Genomic DNA, 23,405 nt, shown 5'->3' on the forward strand with positions numbered 1-23,405 from the left:
TATCCGGATAATTGTATTCGGATATTCAATGTTGAATATCCGGATATATCCAGACAGATACGAAAAAAGACCAGAAAAGGCATACTGAATTCAATCAAACATGTCATATGGCATATACTTCATAGTAAAAAGGTTGAAAGGCATATATAACAGGTATATTGGGCTATGAGTTATGAAAAGAGCAAGATCAAAGCAATGGTCAAGGTATGGTTTGCAAGTTAAGAAGCTATTCATGCATGATTACAAATATGAAGGATCAATCAAACCAATTTCTCGTCGCAAATTGTAAAACACTTCTTTTGGGAGAGGTTTGGTAAAAATGTCGGCCAATTGTTTTGAAGATTCTACAAATTCTAAAATACAATCACCGTTTTGCACATGATCTCGAATAAAATGATGCCTAATATCAATATGTTTAGTCCGTGAGTGCATAATGGGATTTTTGGTGATATTGATGGCACTAGTGTTATCACACCTAATGGGGATGTGATCAAGATCAACCCCAAAGTCCTTTAGTTGTTGTTTCATCCATATGATTTGTGCACAACAACTACCGGCCGCCACATATTCCGCTTCGGCCGTGGATAATGCCACACTATTTTGTTTCTTGCTATGCCAAGAGACTAGTGAGCAACCAAGAAAGTGGCAAGTGCCACTAGTGCTTTTCCTATCCAATTTGCAACCCGCAAAATCGGAATCGGAATAACCAATTAGTTCACATGACGCACCTTTAGGGTACCATAATCCCATGTGTGAAGTGCCTACAAGATATCTCATAATTCGTTTTACGGCACTTAAGTGTGATTCCTTAGGATTAGCTTGAAATCTAGCACACATGCACACACAAAACATAATATCGGGCCTACTTGCGGTTAAATATAGAAGTGAGCCGATCATACCTCGATATTTAGTAATTTCTATGGATTTACCTCCTTCATCCTTGTCTAAAGAACAAGATGTACCCATGGGAGTATCAATGGCCTTGGAGTTGTCCATTCCAAATTTTTTGAGTAACTCCTTGCAATATTTAGCTTGATTAATGAATATCCCATCCTTGTGTTGCTTTATTTGGAGACCAAGAAAGAAGTTTAGCTCTCCCATCATAGACATTTCAAATTCGCTTTGCATGAGATTAGCAAACTCTTCACAAAGATTAACGTTAGTGGCACCAAAGATAATATCATCAACATAAATTTGTGCAAATAATAGATGATCATCTTTCTTCTTTATAAAAAGAGTTGTGTCCACTTTTCCTCTTGAAAAACCTTTTTCTAAAAGAAATTTGCTTAATCTTTCATACCATGCTCTTGGAGCTTGCTTTAAACCATATAAGGCCTTTTTGAGTTTAAAGACATGGTTAGGTAAATCAAGATCTTCAAAACCGGGAGGTTGATCAACATATACTTCTTCTTGAATATAACCATTTAAAAAGGCACTTTTGACATCCATTTGAAAGAGTTTAAAATCCATTATACATGCAAATGCAAGTAGTAATCTAATAGCTTCTAATCTAGCAACGGGAGCATAGGTTTCATCATAATCAATACCTTCCTCTTGATTATATCCTTTAGCAACAAGTCTAGCTTTGTTTCTAGTTATTATGCCATTTTCATCAAGCTTGTTCCTAAAGACCCATTTGGTTCCAATTATTGGATAATCATTTGGTTTTGGCACAAGTTCCCAAACTTGATTTCTTTCAAATTGATTTAGTTCTTCTTGCATTGCCAAGAACCAATGTTCATCAATAATTGCTTCATTTATGGTCTTAGGTTCAATTTGAGACACAAATGCTAAGTGATTACAAATATTTCTAATTGAGTTTCTAGTAGTTACCCCTTTGGATATATCACCAATTACCGCATCAATGGGGTGTCCTCTAGCTACTCTCCAATCTTGTGGTAGATTGTTTCCATCATTGGTTTGTTGACTTGGAGTTTCTTCATTGTTTGCTTCCTTTTCTTTTTCCCTTTCATTTTCCTCTTTGTCATTCAAGTTTATGTTTTCCATGCTTTCTATAACATCATCATCACAAAGTTCCTTTCTAGGCAAGGCATGGTTAGTCTCATTAAATACAACATGAATAGACTCTTCAATGACCATTGTTCTTTTGTTATAGATCCTATAAGCTCTACTTGTAAGTGAATATCCTAGAAATATGCCTTCATCGGCTTTAGAGTCAAATTTGCCAAGGTTTTCTTTTCCATTATTTAAAACAAAACATTTGCAACCAAAGACATGAAAATATGAAATATTGGGTTTTCTTCCTCTGTAAAGTTCATAGGGAGTTTTCTTCAAGATAGGTCTAATTAAAGCACGGTTCATAACATAACATGCGGTGCCAACGGCTTCCGCCCAAAAATATTTTGGAAGATTATTTTCATTTAACATCGTTCTAGCAAGTTCTTCTAATACACGATTTTTCCTTTCTACAACTCCATTTTGTTGTGGAGTCCTAGGAGCGGAAAAATTATGTTCAATACCATTTTCTTCACAAAACATTTCAAATTCTTGATTTTCAAATTCTCCACCATGATCAGTTCTAATTGAAACGATATTTGAAGATTGTTCATTTTGAATAAGCTTGGCTAGTCTCTTGAATGATTTAAAAGCATCGCTTTTATATGTAAGAAATAAAGTCCAAGTATAGCGAGAATAATCATCCACAATGACCAAGGCATAGTAATTGCCACCAAAGCTCATGGTTCTAGTTGGTCCAAAAAGATCCATATGTAAAAGTTGTAAAGGCTTTGTGGTAGAAACAATATTTTTTGATTTAAAAGAAGCCTTTACTTGTTTTCCCATTTGACAAGCGTCACAAACTTTATCTTTTTCAAATTTGAGCTTTGGTAACCCAATCACTAAGTCTAAGGATATCAATTTGCTCAATTGACCCATGCCAATGTGTGCTATTCTTCTATGCCATAACCAAGAGTCATCTTCCTTACTAATCAAACATTTATCGTCATTTGAAGGCATACCATCTAAGTCTATCATATAAATGTTATCCACTCTATGACCAAGAAACTTAACTTGCCCATCAATTAGACTTTCAATTTTACAAGAGGTCGAGTCAAAAATAATTTTATAATTTTTATCACATAATTGACTAATGCTAAGCAAGTTATGTCTAAGGCCCTCAACAAGCAAAACATTTTCTATAGAAACGGAGGAGGAGTTACCAACTTTTCCAATACAGAGGATCTTTCCTTTGTTGTTATCTCCATAGGAAACGTGTCCATGCTCTTTCTTGGTGAATGATTGGAACTTAGTTACATCTCCCGTCATGTGACTTGAGCAACCACTATCCAAGTACCACTTGGAGCTTTTAGCCTTCAAACAAACCTACATCACAAAGTCAAGATTTAATCTTAGGTACCCACACCATGTTGGGTCCTTGTGTGTTAGTCTTGGGCTTAGTTCCCTTAGGAACCCACACTTTCTTTTGCCCAACAATACCATTCTTTCTAACTTTACAAGTGGATGCACTATGACCTTTTCCACCACAATGAAAACATTTAATGAATGGGCTACTTGTCATGTAGGATGGTGAAATGAAAAAGTTTTTATATGATTTTTCTTGTGTGTTAGTGTCAAAGCCTAAACCGGATTTGTTGAACATGCATCTTTGTTTACCAAGCAACACATTTAAGTTGTCTCTTCCACATGTGAATTTGCTTAGAATTTCATTTAAATCATCAATTTCATTGTTTAGATCTTTGCATGAAGTACATGATGATGAAAATGCATGATCATTTGAAGATAGGCATTTAATACAATCAATGCTAGCATCAAGTAATTTGAGAGTTTCATTTTCATCCTTCAACTCTTTTACTTCCTTTTCTAAAGATGCAATTTGTTTTTCCAAAGAATTAATAGTTTTCCTTGATGCTCTAAGAGCTTTAACATGTATTAGTGTTTCATTATGCATTTCTTCAAACATGTCAGACAACTCATCATATGAAGGGGAAAGAGTAGAGCAAGATGAGTTTACCTCGGTTTCGGATTCATTTTTGTCCTCATTTGCCATTAGACATATATGTTGAGTTCCTTTGCTTGATTTCTCCGATGGTCTTCCATCTTGCATAAAGCATATATTTGCTTCTTCCTTGGAATCATCATCGGAAGAACTAGATTCATCATCCCAAGCAAGATAAGCCTTCTTGAAGTTCCTTCTATCCTTGCCTTGCTTCTTTTCATATTTGTCTTTCTTTTGAATATTTGGACAATCCGATTTGTAGTGACCGGTTTTTCCACATTCAAAGCAAGTGATGGTAAGTTGTGAGGATCCTTCATCTTTAGATCTTCTTCTAGGAGGAAATGTGGATTTCTTTGAAAAATTCTTCTTAAAGAATTTTCCATACTTCTTTACGAAGAGACTCATCTCATCTTCGTCAAGACCATTTTCGGAATCTCCATCTTCTTTTTCCTCATCCTTCTCTTTGCTTGGTGTTGAGGCTTTCAAGGCAAGTCCCTTGCTTTTCTTGATGGCTTGTTCCTTCAAGGTTATTCTAGTTAGCTCCATTTCATACTCTTGGAGCTTGCCGAACAAGGTTGCAAGATCCATGGTTTTCAAATCTTTTGATTCCGTAATAGCCGTCAGCTTGGGTTGCCATTCCCTATTGTGCACACTTCTCATCACCTTAGCAATTAACTCAAGGTTAGTAAAAGATTTATCTAAAGCATTTAAATGAGTGACAAGGTGTGTGAATCTCTTTTGCATACTCTGAATACTTTCATTCTCATGAATTTCAAACATTTCAAATTCTCTAGTGAGAGCATTTAATTTTGTAAATTTAACATCACTCGTTCCTTCATGGGTTATTTGAAGAATATCCCACATTTCCTTAGCATTCTTACAATTTGAAACACGAAAGTATTCATCACGACCTAAGGCATTTGTGATCAAGTTTTGAGCTCTAGCATTCCAATTTCCTTTCTTAATTTCATCTTCAGTGTAATTTTCTATATCTTTAGGAATATCTTCATCCTTCTCATTTTTTATAGTAGGTAGTGTGTATCCTTTTTCAACTACACTCCATACTCTTAAATCATTAGATTGAAGAAATATTTTCATCCGACTCTTCCAATAAGAATAATCGACACCATTAAAAAATGGAGGTCTAGTACTAGATGATCCCTCAAGGGGCATATCATGGTTCAAAGAAGTCATCCCTTCTCTTGAAGCGGTTAAGCTCTTTACACAAGAGTTCAAGCTCTGATACCACTTGTTGGACAGGTGGCTTCAATACTCAAGAGGGGGGTGAATTTAGTTTTACAAAATCTTTTCGCAAAGTACCTCCTTTGATGTTTTAAAGACTATTTCTTTAATAAAGTGATTTAATAAGGAAATGTCTAATTGTAAAAGCAAGTGTAATGATCAACAAAGTAAGCAAGTGAATGTATAAAGACAATCTAAGATGCAATTTTAATACTTAAATAAAGAGATTAAGGTTAGAGAAATTGCAAACTAGATGTATCCTGGTTCGGTCACTACCACCGTGACCTACGTCCAGACTGAAGCCGCTCGATCAATTCTTTTCACTAACTATCAAGCTTGAGGGTGCTTGACAAACTACTACAACTTTTCAAGACTTCGGGCTCTTGATGCCTTACACTTTTTCACTCCAAATTTTCTTAGGAATTTGGTAACCTCTCAAATATAGGGTTCACTCCCCTCTCAAATCAAGAAGTAGGATTGAGGTGATTAGAAGTGGCTAAGTACTCTCAAAGTACAGATTGAACAAATTGAAGAACTAAGAGATGTATAACTTCAAAGGAAAGATGAGCTCAAGTGTATGCAATGATCAAAATGAGTAATTAATGAGTAATAAAAGGCTAGCAAGAGTAATAAAGCTTCAATAAATGTTATAGGGTCATGTACTGTTCATCCCAACTGATGTGGGTATTTATAATGACACCTCATATGAAAACTAGCTGTTTCTAGTCGTTTATAGCCGTTGTAATCCGTACATATCCGGATATTCATCGGGCTCATATCCGGATATTGTATATCCGAATATTCTTTGTTATATATTCGGATATCTGATATCCGGATATTCAAAGTGGAATATCCGGATATTTCATAGCAGCAGCCTTTTTGTACGAGTTCTGAGTTTCTACTCTTTCCAAATGGTTTTTATGACGTGTAATGCATGTTATTGGTTATGAAAATTATCTAGAAAAGTTTGTATCGCATAGGTACTTCTTCCAAACCAAAATTGTACATATGAAACCATTTGTCTTGACTTTTCTTTTTAAGGATGCATGCTTTTGAAATATATGATTGATGAATGACCTTGAGCTCATGCAATGCTTTGTTTCTATACATCTTTACATATTTATCCTAAGTCCTAAATGAATATACCATTTGAGATTCTGGACTTGGATTGATGCTTGAGACTTGGTGCATACTTTCACATTTGCTTTTTGGATATTGCTTCGTCTTTGAATCATTCCTCTTTGTTATCATCAAAACCATGTTGTCGTGGAATCATCAAGTATATGTTGTATCCACATCATCACTTTGATTCATCAGTCTTCCTGGCTTCTCCTCTTTTTTCTTCTTCTTATTCTTCCTCCCCGAAAATGTCATCTTTTTGTGGCTCCGCAGATTCTTCTCCGTTAATCCCTTCTGCAACTAATGTCGCTGCATATAGCCTAGCTTTCCTTAGAGGAGAGAAAGAAGCAGAGGGTTCTAGAGTTCTGGAGACCAAACATGAAAACCTTGGATGCCCAAAATGTGAAACGAATCGTTTGGGTATAGTTGAAATTGGGGTTTGTGTTTGGAGATTTTCATTCTTGACACTATTTCCAATATGATAAATATAATACACGAAAAAACAAATTTCCAACCTAAAGAAAAAAAGACACACCAGCCGACCTCTGGCTACTACCCAAAAATTGTTGCTTAGTCTTGGCCAGTTCCCGTCAACTGCCTGTGAATGATATTGTCCCTGGGACAAGTTTTCTTGACCAAAAAAATTATGGATCCTATCTCCTACTTCGTTTCCAGGCATAGGTAATCTAGCCCACAAATTTTCAGCAGACAACTATTTGTAAAGCCTAATTGACCAAGGCACAAAGTTTAAATTTTAAACAGCCTATGTAGCAGGAAGACTGAAAAAAAAGTTTCTCCAAATATTATGAGGTCCAAAAACACACCTCTGAGCAACTACCATTCAACCTTGGAAATTAGTAAAAAAATCCTTACAAGTAAAAATTCATTTGGTGTATATTAGCTAATAGAAATAGCAGTGAATAGATATTGCAAGATAACGATAATAACAAACATGCATGTGTCACAAACATCATATAATTGGGCACCATAAATAAAATGCATCATGTCATTTACAATGTGTTTTGTTCTGAAACAACAAAAGAAATGGGTTTTACAATACTGGAGGTTTTGCCAATGTTGCTGTAAATAATGGACTTGTTTCAAGGAGTAAATACATCCTTTTTTATGGAAGCTGTTAGCATTAACAAAAAAGCTATAGGCTGTTAGCATTAACAAAATAGCTATAGCCATACATCCTTGAATTGGCCAACAAATTTACTCCTTGAATTGGCCATTCAACTTGTAGGTCTCAATGAGACCATGCATCCTTTTATGACCAGCCATCTTTTTTCAATTATTATATGCTTCAAAAGCTTATAGGTTATACTACAACCTTGTTTGATTCATCTTTTAAATAAGCTCCAAAGACTCAAGAATCCTCAAAAACCAGATTTGCAAAGATCAACAAAGTCACTGCAAATATTCAAGCCAAAACTAATTAGACAAAAAAAGTAAGAAACATGGCATAAAAGCATTTCGTAAAGCATTTGGCATAGAAGCTTTCTTGATGTTGCGCTCAAAATATCTTAAGGCACATCAAGCTTCTTGGCTTTCTCAAGTACAACAGCCAAAACTGAATTTGATGTTAGACCACCTTTCTTTACTTTGTCATTTAGTAGGATGAAAGTTACAATATGGTTCCTTGATCAATATAAAAAACTATGGTTAGTTAAAGAAACTTACGCAGACATAACTTTCTTTCCAATCATTGAGTATAGTTTTGCTTTTTTACATCTTGGGCTTATTGCCGTTGTGGTAAATATGAAAATTTGAAAGTAGAATCTTTCAAAGAAAACATGCGTGAAGTATTTTCAACAAATAAGTGTCATGCATACCCAAACTAACAACATCAAAGCAACTCAAAGTTGAAGTGAAAGAGTGACCTTTCTACTAGCAATTTTGCTGGAATGCCTGCCCATACAAATAGGAGTGGAAGTCCATATCTTTCCGACTCAAGAGTGATCAGTATAGGCTGCATGGAGTGGATGTGTTTGGATTGAAGTGAAGTTGTGCTGGGCTACAACGATGCCATTTTTTTATTTTTGCTTAGGTAGAAGCAGTGAGAGAGAAAAGAGATGTGACTCACAGAATGTGAATGTTATCAACGATGTCGTTACTCATCCTATGTGGAATGTGACTCAGATTAGTAATGTTACACGTAAGTAACTTTATTGACGTCGTTGAAGCTTCACTGACGAAAGGACTAACATGGCTTAATTTTTTATTTCTAGGAACTAATGTGAGCACCGTGAAATTTACTAGCGACCAAAAAAGGTATTTACTCAAGAAAAAAATATCCTTCAAAGATTATAATATCCGGTGATCCATTTCTCTACTCTTGAATGCAATCTCTCTTCAATTTCTCTATGCTTGGCAATTGGTCACCAATGATTCTCTTTTCATCCAATCAATTAAATACATTATTTGTACTTGTTTTAGAATTTGATGCGATTTGACTTTTCTTTGATAAAAACACAAGTTGATTATCTAGTACTTTTTTCAAAAAAAAATTAAATAAAATTTGCTCATTTAACCTAACGCTTCTTATCTCTCAAGATGATTTTGAATTTTTCATCAAGTATGTTACTATTTCCAAGACTACTGCAGAATAACCTTATAAGGAATTAGAAATATATAGTAGAATTGTGAGAGCTAAAATTTACTTTCCACAAGAAAGATATATCCAGAAATTGTTAAATACATTTTCAAAATAATTATAACGAAGCAAACAAACTTTCAAAAACATCCTCTAAAATATTAAAAGGTAACAGATCATACTTTTGAATTTAACTTGCGATAGCATTACGAATTGTAGTATTTCCAAAAATCTAATTCCGAGGAATGTTATGTTCATATTATACTACAGTGACATAACTATCCCAAAGCAAAAAAAAAAAAAAAAAAAGGTAACCTATCCACTTTGCTTCCTAATGCTGCCACTAGTGCCCCGCTTGCTACAGTATTCCATTAAGCATCCTACAGTGTTACTTCCTATTGCTGCAATTACTTCCTTGCATGCCAATTGTGTACAATTGTAAGCATCTTATTACTGCTCAATCAACAAGTAAATTCCAAATAAGGATCAGGTGTAGTGCATACCAGAAGAAGACATAATCTTCAACAAGGAAGTAATATCCTTCCATACCATTTGCAGATTCATGAAACTGTAAAGAATACAAATTTTATCAAGTCCAGAACCAACGAGCGCTAACTAATGCCAAATAACAGTTATCATGAAAGTATCAAAATTTTGGCATGAAGGGATGGCAATGCTAAACTCGTTGTATATGCCATGAAAAAGATGATTAAAGAAAAGAGCACGCAAGAGAAATCTAGAGTATCCATTCCCCAAGAGCCAAATAATATTTCAGTAAAAGCTGAACAGATACCCTAGGTTTAATTTCGATAATATAGGCTAATAGCAAACAAATATCTCAAATTTACTAAAAGGAGGTTCCTATGGAATCTGGCAATCATTCAAGCAATTATAAGATATCAGACAGACATTAATGGCAGTATGAGTGTAAGAATCTAGTATGTTACACGTCAATAAAAGTTTTATAATAAACTCATGGATATTTTGATTCCAATGCACCAAATTGAAGGATGGACCAATGCATGTTGCTGTACAAAAGTAACAACGTTGCATTCTTTCAATTTTTTATAAGAGGCTGTGACCAGAAAACCACCTTTTCAGTCTCTGCCATTATACTCATCACCGCCATCTGCTTCCTTAACATCAACAGTGAAACCATACTCCTGGTCACAACCCAGGTACGAATCACACATGAAATAAAGTGCATAGGATTTCTTTCCAGCATCAGCAGGAGCAGCAAACTCCAGCTTGGCTTTTAACTTCCGCTGCAGGGAAACCCGTTTAATGGCAAGCAACAAGTTGGTTTTCGTATCACCAACAACAAGCCACCATCCTTCTTCCTTGGCTTTTGGATACCTGGGAGCATCAACAGGTCCTAGTTCGGTCTTACTCTCAAGATCCCGTTCAAGAGTAACCTGTATTGTGATATCCTCCCCAGCCCGCACATTGTCACTGTCCAACACCTCATACGACAAATCAATATTAGGGAAACGATTGCAAAATCGGGCAATATCCAACAACTGTAAATCTGACATGCCCAACAATTCACGCCTCTCATCATCCTCCATCTCTAATAAATCAAATACAGTTTCTATACTCTTCCCCGGGTTCTCCTGGCATTTCTTAGCCAGATCCTTTGTGAAGTGAGGAAGCTGTAATAGCATGGAGTCGCGTTCCCACATTCCCTGCGTCACCATTTGACTAACTTCCATAGCGAGAAGAGCCAGGCTCAGCCAACCACTGCTCGATATTACATCTACCATTGCCTGAAGAAGTCTATTTGCAGAAAGAAGCACCTCTCTCTGGTCCAATGCAAGGTTCCCACCTACAAAATGCCTTGAGAAGTGGGCCTGAAGCAAAGCATTAGCTTTAACATGCGGATCTGTCACTTTGGGGTTTTCAAAGGAAAACCTCTGGTGATTGATTAACCTACGAACCACCTCTTCCTCCCCAGGTCGTATTGGAAGCTGAGCATATTCTGAAGCTGATGCAAGAACCTCCAAAAGACCCTTCATTTTTGTTTTCGAAGTCAAAGATGATGAAAATCGTTCAATTGTGGTATAACTAATGTAATAATATGAGGCTATCATTCCAAGATTCAGAGGAGAAAGGTCCATATCATCCTCAATAGAAATACACTTGCTCGCTTCTAAATCACTCAATGTATTTTCCACCATCTCTGAGAGGTGATCAGAAAGATGTCTGTGACTAACTCCTTGTAAATTGTAATAGTTAGGATTCTGTGTGAGCCGCCTGTACATGAATGTCCATGTAAGATAATCTACAGCATCTTGCTTGTTCTCAATAATTCCAGCAACAATTTCAGCATTCAAGTTATCATGTAAGTAGTGATGAAGATGGCTTTCAACCGGGAATGCTTCATACAAAAACTTCTTGTAGTATTCCTTACGAGGCGCATGGCACAAGATGACACATTTACCAGAATTGTCAACCAAAGGACGGCTAGCATGACCCATCATCTGCAGAAGATCAGTAACTGGGTAATCAGTATGCGCATTTTCCCGCCCATCATAATATTGTGTACCCATCACAACTACCAAATGAGCTGACAACGTCATTCCCCAACACATGGAACTGCTCAAAACACAGACCTGAATCCAGCCAGCTTCAAATAGCTGTGTCACAATGTCATGATCAAGACTGTTCAAGCCCTCATGCAAGTATCCCACTCCTTCCCGTAAAGTGACTTTCAACATTTCATCACTAATCTTGTCAAGAAAAGGCTCAAGCTCTTCTGCGGAGTGCAATAAAAATGGCTTCTCTCCACTGTCTGCACTTGAGTATGTAATCAGATCTACAGCCGTCAGTCGGACATGCTTCCTTGTAGGTACAAATATGAGAGCAGGTTTCCCATTCTTGGCATGTTGAACAATTGCAGTGTGAGTTGGTTTGGTCATTGCCTGCATCCTTGCCTCAAAATTGGCAATGTCTACACCCTGGATGTGTATTTCCAATGGCACAGGACGAACGCCAGGTGGGAAATTGAAAAGGCCATGGGAAGTAGCTCCAATCCATTCTCCCAGATCCTTTGCATTTGCAAGAGAGGTAGACAAAGCCACAATACGAATCTTGTTTTCAACCTGACTAGCAATATATCTCATTCTTGAAACAACGACCTCCAAAACAGGTCCTCCTTGACCTCCAATTAAGTGGAGCTCATCTATGATGAAAAGACTAACTTGTTGAACATGTTTCCTTTGTTTCCAACGGCGGGATAAAGCATCCCATTCTCTGGAGTACTAATGATAATCTGACCTTTCTCAAGCAGTTTCAAGTCAGTTGCTGTTTCTCCAGTCAATTCAACCACCCTCAATTTAAGGCCACCTCCAAATTTCTTCTCCCAATCGCGATACCGTTCCTTGGCAAGAGCTTCAATGGGTGCAACATAAACAACACGCATGACACTATCAGGCCCTTTTTGATGATTCCTCAAAATAGCAAATTCTGCACATATAGTCTTACCACTCCCTGTTGGTGCAGCAACCAAGACATTGTCATCAGAATTATACAGAACAGTGAAGACTTGTGTCTGAACAGGATTAAAATGCTTAAATTCCTGATAGAGGGCTTCATACGATGGATTTCGTAAGGCAGTCACAGGCAGTGGTTGCAGATCCAATAGTTCAGTTGGTGGAGGATACTTTTCAGGTAAGATTAGGTGCCTGAAAGAAACAGGTAAAACAGTTTCTGATCTAAGCCATCTATCTGAAATAACACGTATAAAGTATTGAGGAGGAAGAGGCTCATATATTGGCACTGTGAAACTAAGAGTGTGATCCTCATCGATATACTGTTTTTTCAAAATAAAATACTCATGATGAAGAATATATTCGCCATCATGATCCTCCACAATCACCCAGAATGGTTCAACATATCCATGAACTCTGTCGTCCCATGAAAAATCTGGAGTTATCGTGAGCTCAACCCCCAAAACTGTGCGAGTTATTGGCTGCACATGGGCAGCAAGGTTCAGTTTCGGAAATTGATGGATAAATTTATGCAGTGTCCTTCCCATCTTTGGTGCGCGAATCAGTTCACCTATCTCTTGTGATGATAGGTCATAATACCTTTCCCAAGCCAAATCTTTCTTCTCCAACTACGTTAAAATATCACTTGGGATTCCATTGAACTGACGAAGAGGAGTTTGGACACTCCACATCCTCTTGGTCACCATCTTACATAAGTCCAAAGCCTTCTCAGCCAACTGCGCCCAACCACGTTTCAGAACAATCTCAAAGAGAGCCCGCAATAGACGTCCAGCACTCTGAAAATAGAAACAGAACACAAGAATTAGCAAAAAGAAACATACACAGCCATCATTTCCAAAATTAACTTCTCAACAAAGGTAAGGAATGATGTCTAACCTGAGTTATAAAGACCATATCAGATGTCAGTGAAAGTCCTTCGAGCTTTAATCGTGCAATGTACACTTGCAGTAAAACATTGATCTTGGCACTTGGTTCTTCTCGACTTTCTTTGATGGGAATGGGAACGCGGTTCAAAAGCTTTGCTAGCTCCATTTTCTCATCCTAACTTACTGTCACGTACTTGAATTCTTCACTCAGTGAGAACAACCGACAAAGCTTGATGTATCCCATTGTAGGCTTCAAATGCTCATTATAAGTGGATATGGTTCCATGTGTTATGTAGTAGTAGCTTGCAATGCGACCCAAGTCAGTGACCTGAAAATATCCAGTCTTCCTATCATACTTCACCAAATTATTTCTATCTAAGATGCTTGCTGCCGTATGAATCTGCAAATTTTCAACGAGATGGATCAATATTAGCCACTAAATCAATAAAAGACAGAACAGCTAACACATCCAGAAATTTCAGCATTGACTATCCATTCGAAATCCATCCAAGAAAATATTAAAAGAAGAAAAACCAAACCTAAGAATAAAATAGAGCCAAGAACCTATCTCTAACTAGAATAAGTAATTTTCACAGCCATGAAGAACTAGTTCCCTTCTCAAAGTAAATTTATATGAATCATGGCAATAAAAACCAGAAATATACCGCATAAAGATCACCAAAAGCAAAAAAACAAAGAAAGACAGCTAATAAATAAATCGAATTTTAACAAACACATCTATTTAGTAAAGTTAATAATAGGATGATAAAATAGAGCACCGTGATGCTTACCAAATCAGCCCTCCTCTCTCCTCCAACATTATATCTCTTGTTACGACATCAGGTGATAAACCATATAATGAAGGATTCCTCAACATACGGACATACAAGTAAGTGTACAAAATCCAATTACAAGCTTCCCTAGCATTTTGAACAGTACCCAAAACAATTTCGGCATTCAGTTGATCAGCCAGCTTAGACACAAACTGGCTCTCAATTGGAAGTTGTTGGTTCATAAGAGAGAGGTAATACTGCAACTCACTATGGCCAGTAACAATTATTCCCTCACCATATGAGTCATACTGGGGCCTTCCAGCACGACCCAGCATTTGCATCACATCAAGAGGACTTAGTTCAGTCCAGGCTCCCTTGTCAGGATTGTAAATCTGTGTCCCTTTAATAATCACCGTATGAGCCGGCAGATTCACACCCCAGGCAAGGGTCACAGTGGATACCAAAACTTGTACATGTCCATCAGCAAAGAGATCCTCAACAAGCTGACGATCTGTCCTGGTCATACCAGCATGATGAATTGCAAAACCATATGGCAGAAGGTCTTCAAGATCATTGCTCTTAACAAGATCAGTGAAGAATCTCGCGGCTTGCACTATCATCTTTAAGGAACCTACCCAGAGTATCATTTGCAAGTGTAGTATCTCTGATAGCTCTAGCAGTTTTGGCAGTTTCTTTCCTTGAATGTACAAAGATAAGAACCTGATGCTTTCCAGCAACAGCCATAACTTTCTCATAACAGATATCATTCATCAGCTGGAACCTCTGAAGGGGCTTCTTTACTGTGATTCCAATATACTGTTGAGAAAGAGGAACAGGCCTATAACTATTATCAAAATAAAACAACCCCTTCTTCAGATCAACACGTAAAAACAGTGCCACATCTTCATAATTAGGGAGAGTAGCAGACAATCCCACCAACCGAATATAGTCCTTTGTGGTTTGAATATGCCTTACAGTTCTAGCAACAATACTTTCAAGAACAGGTCCTCTGTTATCGTGAAGAAGGTGAATCTCATCAATGATAAGAAGCTTTACAAGCTGAGTATAAGTCCGATCTCCTGACTTTCGAGTGACAATATCCCACTTCTCAGGAGTTGTCACAATAATTTGAGTCTCTTCTATCTGTTGACGGGTAAGTGATTGGTCTCCACTGAGCTCCCTAACTTTAACACCATAATCCTGCAAACGATTGGACAAATTACCAACAACCACAGCTACAAGAGCTTTCATAGGCGCAACATAAACAATTTTATAGGCACCATGGTCAATTGAACCATCATCAGCATTTCTGTGCTGTGCAATCTGTTGAAGTATCGTGAGAACCGCAACATTAGTTTTTCCAACCCCAGTTGGAGCACATAGCAGAAGATTATCAGGCTTGAAGAGGGCAGTGTCGTAAACCTTGCTCTGTACCCTATTCAACCGTGTCATTCCTTTAAAGGCTGGTTGTGCCCAGTGGGGCATAGAGGATATTTCTATGAACTTCTCATTAGCATCAATTGGTTTAGGCTTCAAGGCTGGCACATGGATTTCTTCATAACCCTTGCTGGGATGCCTATAAGACCCATCTGGAAGGTCACACTTCTTTTTTGCCATAAACAATCCACCTTGCGCAAAAGCAAGGCTATCCAAATCAAGCATCTGGCGCTGACCCTTCAGCCAACCACTCTCTGCATCTCTATCTCCAATTCCCCTCCTGCTTCTGTCCCTGTCCTTATCCCCATCTCCGCCAGTATCATCCTTCAACCGGCGAGCCTCTTCTCTTATACTCTTCTCCAAATCTTTTGCCTCTCCTTGGCAGAGGGCCTTGTAGCATGTAATTGCTCCAAAATTGGTTGCAAATCAGCGCCCTTCATTTCATCTTCAGCCTATTCCGCACAAGAAACTTAATGAGGCTGAACTTATCGAACTCCAGATGGAACAACAGCTTGTTCTCAACCTCCCGGTCATCACCTTCAGCCAGAATCTTGAGCACCTCTTCGGCGAGTTTCTGGCACTGTTGCGGATCAATCTGCTGCTCAAAGGCCTGAGAGATTTTCATCTGAAGCCAATGCGCATCTATATCCTGTACATTGAGTCCCATACCTTCATTGGCTTCCTCCATATCTTCTTCATCAATCCCACCACCCATTTGGATACCCCCAGTCCCATTGGGCTCAGCAAGATCATCCTCGCCCTCTTCCTCCTCCTGAACCATATCAAGATCACTCTCCTCATCCTCATTCTCCTCACACTTAACCACAACAACAGCGTCATTGGCAGCTTCTGCAGCCTCTTGGAAATCAGTTATGAGCTTCCCAATTGAAACCAGCCGATCAAAAACACCACTGGGAATTGGATTCAACAACTTCTCAATATCCTTCTTCTTTTCAGGGTTCTTAACAGCATCATTCTTGAGCACGGCGAGAATCTCATCGGCGGCCCCTCTAACGATGCTAAGTGGCTGGCCACCGAGCTGTTACTGGATGACACTAAGCATGGCCTCATAGGCATCCCTGGTTTCCTTTGTTTTCGGCTGGTACACGCCCTCCTCGGTGGCGGTGAGGACGCTATCTTCCTGGAGGCGCCTCCGCTTGCTCTGGCGGCTGGGGACGGAGTCCGCCGCGGCGGCATCACGGTTCTTATTCTTCTTCTTGTTCTTTGCCTTCTCGTCGAGCTCAGGGGGACGACTGCGGGAGGCGCGGTCGCCGAAGCTTCTAGGGTCGATCTTTCCCCACAGAGATTCCGGTTGGCCGGTGGGTTCGTGGGTGTCACGGGGCCGAGAGTCGGTGGTGAGAACTAAGCTAGAATTGGCTCGGTATTCGTACTGCTTGAACCGAGCGTGCGCCTCTGCACCATCACCAAGGTGCGCCATCGAAGAAGCGGAACCTGAAAAAAGCTATAGAAGCAAAAATACTAACGGCCCGTTTGGTACAAGATAAAAAAAATTTATCTAGCAATTATAATTTTTAAAAATATGATAAAAACATTCATTTCTCGAAAATCCTAAAAAATATCTTGTACCCAAGATCCTGCAAGATGTGATTGAAGAAACGAAGCGAAACGAAACCCTAAGGTTAAAGTGATAGGAGAAAACTCTAAGGGAGCGTTTGGTACTGGACAAATTTTTTTTTATTCTGGAATCACGATTACTGGGTATGTAGGTGGAACAAAAAATGTCTGAGAATTTTACAAAAATGATGTTTGGTAGGACAAAATATTATCGGGAATATTGGTTAATTTTGGTGAATGAGTGTTTGGTTGAAAACAAAATATTGCTGGGAATATGATAAAATTTGACAAAAATACCCTCCTCAAGAATAACTTATAAAAAAAAGATTAACTAAAAAAATAACAAAACAAAATGCAAAGATAGACCTGTTGCATCGTTGGTGACCTAACGTTCGAGTGCCAATTCACAGTATATGGAAAGCATACATTTAAATGCATTTGCAATCATAACAACGCCTTATGTTTCAGCATCATGATTATTGGATGATTTTGCTATATGTCAAGTTTTAGCGAAGTTCCATAACTCGTGAAGTTTTAGCGAAGTTCGAGGGTAATTTTGTCTGCCAAATTCATTGTGTGCAAACCAAATCATGGGAACTCATAATACCCACCGATTAAATGGGAATCATAATATGTTGTTGCTAGTGTTAAATGGATGCCAGAGAATAAACGGTACCCGGAAAAAAATTTCGTTTTTCTTCTACCAAACGTGGAAATAAACCATTCCAGCTTTCATTTTCCAGGACATCCAACAAATTCCTCCATACCAAACAGCCTCTAAAGGAATGTATTGGATTAGGATTTTAAAAGATTTTTTTGGGCTAAAAAATCTTATAGATTTTAAAATACTATTTAAGATTGGAGAGATTTAAAGACTTTTAAAAGATTTTTTTTACAATCAAGATTTCATAAGATTGGATTTTAAAGGATTTTAATAGAATTTATAAGATTTCAAAGAACAATATGGATTTATAAGATTTTAAACACCATGTGAATTTTTAACAAACATTCAAAATTACAAGAGTCAATAAAAAAAGAAAAGGTTATAACTTGGCAAAAAAAATTAATTTATTGTTTTTTAAATAAAAAATTATGAATTTATGACTGTTTTGAAAATAATTACACATTTATTGCACAATATCACGCCCAATTCGGGCATCACCAATCTCGCCTTCTTTTTTAGAGATCTAGAATATTTATTTAATTCTTTTCTTTATTAATACAGATTTTTCAAATTGATTTTTGAGTTTAAATCACAAATTAAATCTTTATTTATTTTTTATATTAAATCACAATCCCAGAACTCAGAAGCTTCTGGATTTAACCGCTCTTATAATATCATTCTTGCAAATAAAATTGTGTTTGTGAGAAATAAAAGATGTCAAATGAGATGTCATTGTGTAGATCTCGAAAAGTTATGTGGAATCAAAAAAAGAATTACCTGATTTGGATACCCAAGTCAAAAGTTATGGCTTTCAGAAGTTTTACGATTAAATTAAATTTTTTTTGGAAACAAAATGTGACACGTGTCAACACTTGATGAGTAACGCCCAAATTAGGCGTGATTGCCTCTTGAGTGATGCCCAATTTAGGCGTGATTGGTGACGCCCAAATTGGGCGTGATATTGTGCAATATATGTGTAATTATTTCCAAAGCTGTCATAAATTTGTAATTTTTTATTTAAAAAACAATATATCAATTTTTTTGCTGGTTATACTTACAACCTATTTTTGTTTACAACATTTTACAACCATATGTTAACCGTTGATTTCCGTCAATCAACGGTTATCATTCATTGCAAATTAAATATTAATTAATGAGTTTGATTTGCGAAAATAATAATCGTTGATTGACGAAAATCAACGGTTAAGATATGGTTGTAAAAGGTTGTAAGTATAATCTTCCCCATAAAAAAATAACAAATAAATGCAGTGAAATTAATAAAAAAAAATTAAAACGTAATATAATTTTCTCATTCAGTAAAACATATTATAATTTTTAACAAACATTCAAAATTACTAAATAACAACTTTTCATATATCTAATGGGTTGAAAATTATCTTCTTCATTTGGTATCAAAGCTATGCATATATGATTATAAGACCCAATTTTTTTAATTATAAAAATAATTATAAACTTGCATATAGAACCTAAAGTTCATGATAAAATTTTGTTTGAAATTTTTTGCAATTGATTTTGAAAATCTTGGGATTTTTGTTTTACGTGATGAAGATTTTTTAACCATATATCATGTGCATATTTTCATTGAATATTCTAAGAAAATTTTGAATTTGAAATTTTGGGTTTAAATACATTAAAGTTTAGAAAAAAATTCAAATTTTTTTCAATCGATACATTGAAACCTTAAATTGCTTTGGGGCTTTAGTTATTTATTGACACAAAAATTGATTCAAATTGTTTCCTATAGTGAAGTAATTTCGTTCATGAATGTATTGTTACAAAATATAGGGTTCATATTATGAAAGTTTCAATCTTTCTTTAAATTAATATTGTTTCATTGATATAAAACGAAAATTGGTTTGAGGGTTTTAGTTCTCCTGTTATTTTTTCACTGTTTTATATTGTTTTTAATACAAAAATCACACGTTTTTGTGCAAAGAAAAATCATGACCCATAGCTTGAAAAATCACTTTTTAAATTTCCAAAAATGGCTAAAAAATATGTTATTTTTGATATAGATTATATTAAAATATTGTTGGTTTGTTGTTTTTTGTTGTTTTGTGATGAAAATAGCTCAAAAATATGTTTATTTTAGTTTTGACAAAGCTCCCATGGCGAAACCCAATTTCAAGCAATCAACCTTCCAAAGGAAGAAGAAAACACTGCAATAGAAGAATCTCAAGAAATCATAGGGGTTAGGGTGACATTGTGAGAGAAGCATCCTATTTATATTTTTCACTAAAAAGTCTCACGAAATCCACACCAATAGAAAATCCATTAAAATCGTCACATTTTTGAATATCACGAGATTGTGATTTTATTGTTTAAAATTCTGATTGAATATCAACGGATTGAGACGGATTCTAAAATAATCCTTTAAAATCCTAATCGAATACCACGTAACTTTTTTTCAATCCATTAAAATCCTAATCGAGTACCAACGGATTTTTTTGTCCAAAAATAATCTATTAAAATCTTTTGAAATCTCAATCCAATACACTCCTCTAAAGCTGAAGAGAAAACCTAATTTGAAGTAGCTCTGGTAGTGTGATTGCTTGTGTTGTGAATTTCAGATGTAGTTGTTACACACAAAGGAAAGAAACAACAGCATGAAATGTAACAAAAGGGTTTAGAGTCAGTGAGTATGCAAAACCGAGTTCGAGAAAATAATGTATGCAATTAAGATAAAAGAGATTATTTATTGTTGTTAAATGTATGGGTGTTAACGGGCCGAGCCAAGCTTTAATCTTAGAAGGCTAAGCCTGTATTTAAATGTGTTAGCCTGACCAAGCTTGTTACCTGTTATAAATATAATTACCCTATTCCCTTAGTTTTATTCTCTTTGATTGCTGAGGACAACAATATTCAAATCTGAAAATGTTTGATAAACCTCTAGTTTATCATGTTTATAGGGCTAATATTGCATGAATTATATAGTCAAAAGCACGAATACTTAGGTTTTATATTAAAAATCATGGAAATTGAATTTCTGGCTAACATATCTTGTTCTTATTGGTTTTGAAGGAAAATTAATACAAATTTGAGCAAGAATGGATATAAAGATTGAAGTTGGAATTGGAAGATCAATGTTCATCCAAGAAGTTAAATCTACAGTGATAAAGCACGTTCAAATGTTATTTAGCACGTTAAAATGTGCTAACTACTGAGCAAATATGAAGGAAGTATCTGGAAGAGAAGATTCAAATGTCATAGATCACCATTCAAATGCTCAAACATGAAGAAAAATCTCTGCTGGAGCGCGTTCAAATGTTATATCCAACATTTGAACGCCCTAGCATGAAAGAAATCACAGCCAAGAAGAGCGTTCAAATGTTATTTCCAACATTAAAACGCCATCTAACAAAGGAAAAATGCGATGATCAACATTTGAATGTCGTTGTCAACATTCTAACGCGCTGAGAGAAGGACATGGCTGATTGAGTATATGATATGAGATTTCAGTGATGATTCCATAAGATTCTATGGGAAATTAAAAAATATGGTTTCTTCACTATAAATAAAGGGTTCATTCAGAAACAACACAACTTTTGGAACAATTGAGAAGAGCAAATACTATTTTGGAGAGAGAAACACGTCTTTTATGCTTTGGAGCATAGAGAGTGGTTTGAATTCAAGAACAAGCTTGGGGGTTTTGAGGATTCTTCACGTCATCACACCAATGAAGTTTGGGTGATTTTCTTTACTTTCTCTTGTCTTTGACTTTGCTATGTTAGGGTAGATTTTTATGCAGTTAAGAGTAGATGAAACTCAATTGAATTATTATGTTTATAGATTAAATTGTCTTTGCAATTTTCCTTTTTATAATTGAATGAATTTATCTATGTTTAATGCTTTCTATGCGTTTGCTCCTTGTAGATTGATTTAGGGGAATTGTATGATAATAGGGATGTTGGTGCATGAACCCTGATTTGATAAATTCATCATAATCCTTATGATCTAGGGATAGACATAGGGTAATTATACAATCTTTAGATTCTTGTTGTTAATGCATGTTTTTTTGAAGAATAACCGGGACTTAGGATTCTTTCAAGATTACATAGAATTAAGGTAACAATGAATTGAACCTTAATTACTTTAGAGGAATCGATTGGCATTATATTAAGGACGAGTGCTTGATTATTTAATCCATCACATAAGAAGAATATTGGGAGAAATTGAAACCTTAACTACGCTATTTCTTGATTTTCAAAACAAATTTCTTTTTAATAGCTTGTTTAAATTCTGAAATTGAATGCTACTACTTGTTTTTATTTTTCTATTCTCTTCATCTCAATCTTGGTTGTCCAACTAAACTGATTAGTGAACTAGTGATTAAAATTCAATCCTCATGAGAACGATCTCGTACTCAGTACACTTTTATTACTTTTACGACCAATGCACTTGCCGAAGTTGCAACACTCACTCTGTGTTTTGGTTGTCTATATAATGACTCTTTGAATAGTACAAGTGGTTGATATTAGTAAACCATGTCTGTTTGTATTTCCAGGATCTTATGATATTTTGTAATGATCCGTGACTGAGATGCCTTGTATTTAAAGCACAGACATATCATTGAATGATACTTAGCTTGTATGGTTACGTGTATGCAAATTTAGTTTATTTTGCATATCATTTTGTGTAACATGTACCAATGAGTTGGGGCATTATTAGGGATGTGCAAAATAACCAAAAAACTGAACCGAACCGAACTGCTATTAGAATAACCGATTTTTAAAAATCAGTTCATGAACCGAATCGATTTATAAAGAGCTAGTTCATGAACCGAACCGATCTTTAGAACCAGTTTAAGAATCGAACTGGTTTTAAACCGAACCGAACCAAATTGATTTTTATAACTTTTTTTTTAAATTTTTAACTTTTTTTTCTTTTCAAAATAGGATCGACCCGGACCGGTTCCGAACCGAGCCGAACCAAATCACTTTCGAACCGAACCAATTTTGAACCGAACCGAACCATTTAAACCAATTCGATTCGGTTTTTCAAAAAATTCGGTTCGGTTTGACGTATGCACATCCCTAGGCGTTACAGACTGGATTGGTAACAAGTCAATGAATTGTGTTAAATATTTTTATCACCCCTAATAACGATGCTTCAAGATATAAAAATTCAACAAGTAATTTATAATTCACGTTTTAAATTCATCCTCGTTTTATTTGATGACATTTGAACTACTAGTAAAATCAATCAGTGTTTTAAAATCTCACCCCACCCCCCGGGTTGACCCGGGTCAACCCTGACCCCTCCCCTCTGAGGGTTGGGGTCACAAGTTGGACCCTATATGCATATCAACCCCTCCGACCCCCAAAATCGGCCGGATTTCAGTGACTCCCTGGTCAAAGGGGGTCACTGCATTTTTTTTTTTAGAAAAAAAAATTCACGAAACAAAATTTTTTTATTAAAAAAATAAAACAAAAATGCTTGCAAACCTAAACCTAATCATTCTCTTCTCTCCTAGCGACCTAGACGTCTTCAATTTTCACCTCGCTGCCGTGAATCTTCTAGAAAATGTAAGAATTTTATCCATTCAAATGAAAACCTTACGGTCATCGATGGAAAACAAAAATTCATTCTTACTTCCTTTGAATTTTCCTTTATCAGGGATCTTCTCA

The 23,405-nt window shown here is 36.2% G+C and overlaps 1 protein-coding gene and 1 pseudogene across 1 annotated transcript; both read right to left on the bottom strand.

The window, feature by feature from the left end:
• Positions 1 to 240: 240 nt before the first annotated feature.
• On the bottom strand, positions 241 to 4,564 carry LOC133285966 (uncharacterized). The gene is made up of 5 exons (XM_061483293.1): positions 3,634 to 4,564; positions 3,431 to 3,492; positions 3,180 to 3,342; positions 1,834 to 2,195; positions 241 to 1,716 (listed from the first exon to the last, which is right to left on the bottom strand). Exons 1-5 carry the CDS (start codon positions 4,562 to 4,564, stop codon positions 241 to 243), a joined length of 2,994 nt encoding a protein of 997 aa, XP_061339277.1.
• Positions 4,565 to 9,106: 4,542 nt separating this feature from the next.
• Positions 9,107 to 16,956, bottom strand: LOC133285948 (DExH-box ATP-dependent RNA helicase DExH12-like; annotated as a pseudogene).
• Positions 16,957 to 23,405: the final 6,449 nt, after the last annotated feature.

The sequence above is a fragment of the Gastrolobium bilobum genome, unplaced genomic scaffold (genome assembly GCF_033153095.1).
Source record: "Gastrolobium bilobum isolate Gb01-03AN ecotype WA unplaced genomic scaffold, APGP_CSIRO_Gbil_v1 utg4364, whole genome shotgun sequence".
Taxonomy (NCBI): Eukaryota; Viridiplantae; Streptophyta; class Magnoliopsida; order Fabales; family Fabaceae; genus Gastrolobium; species Gastrolobium bilobum.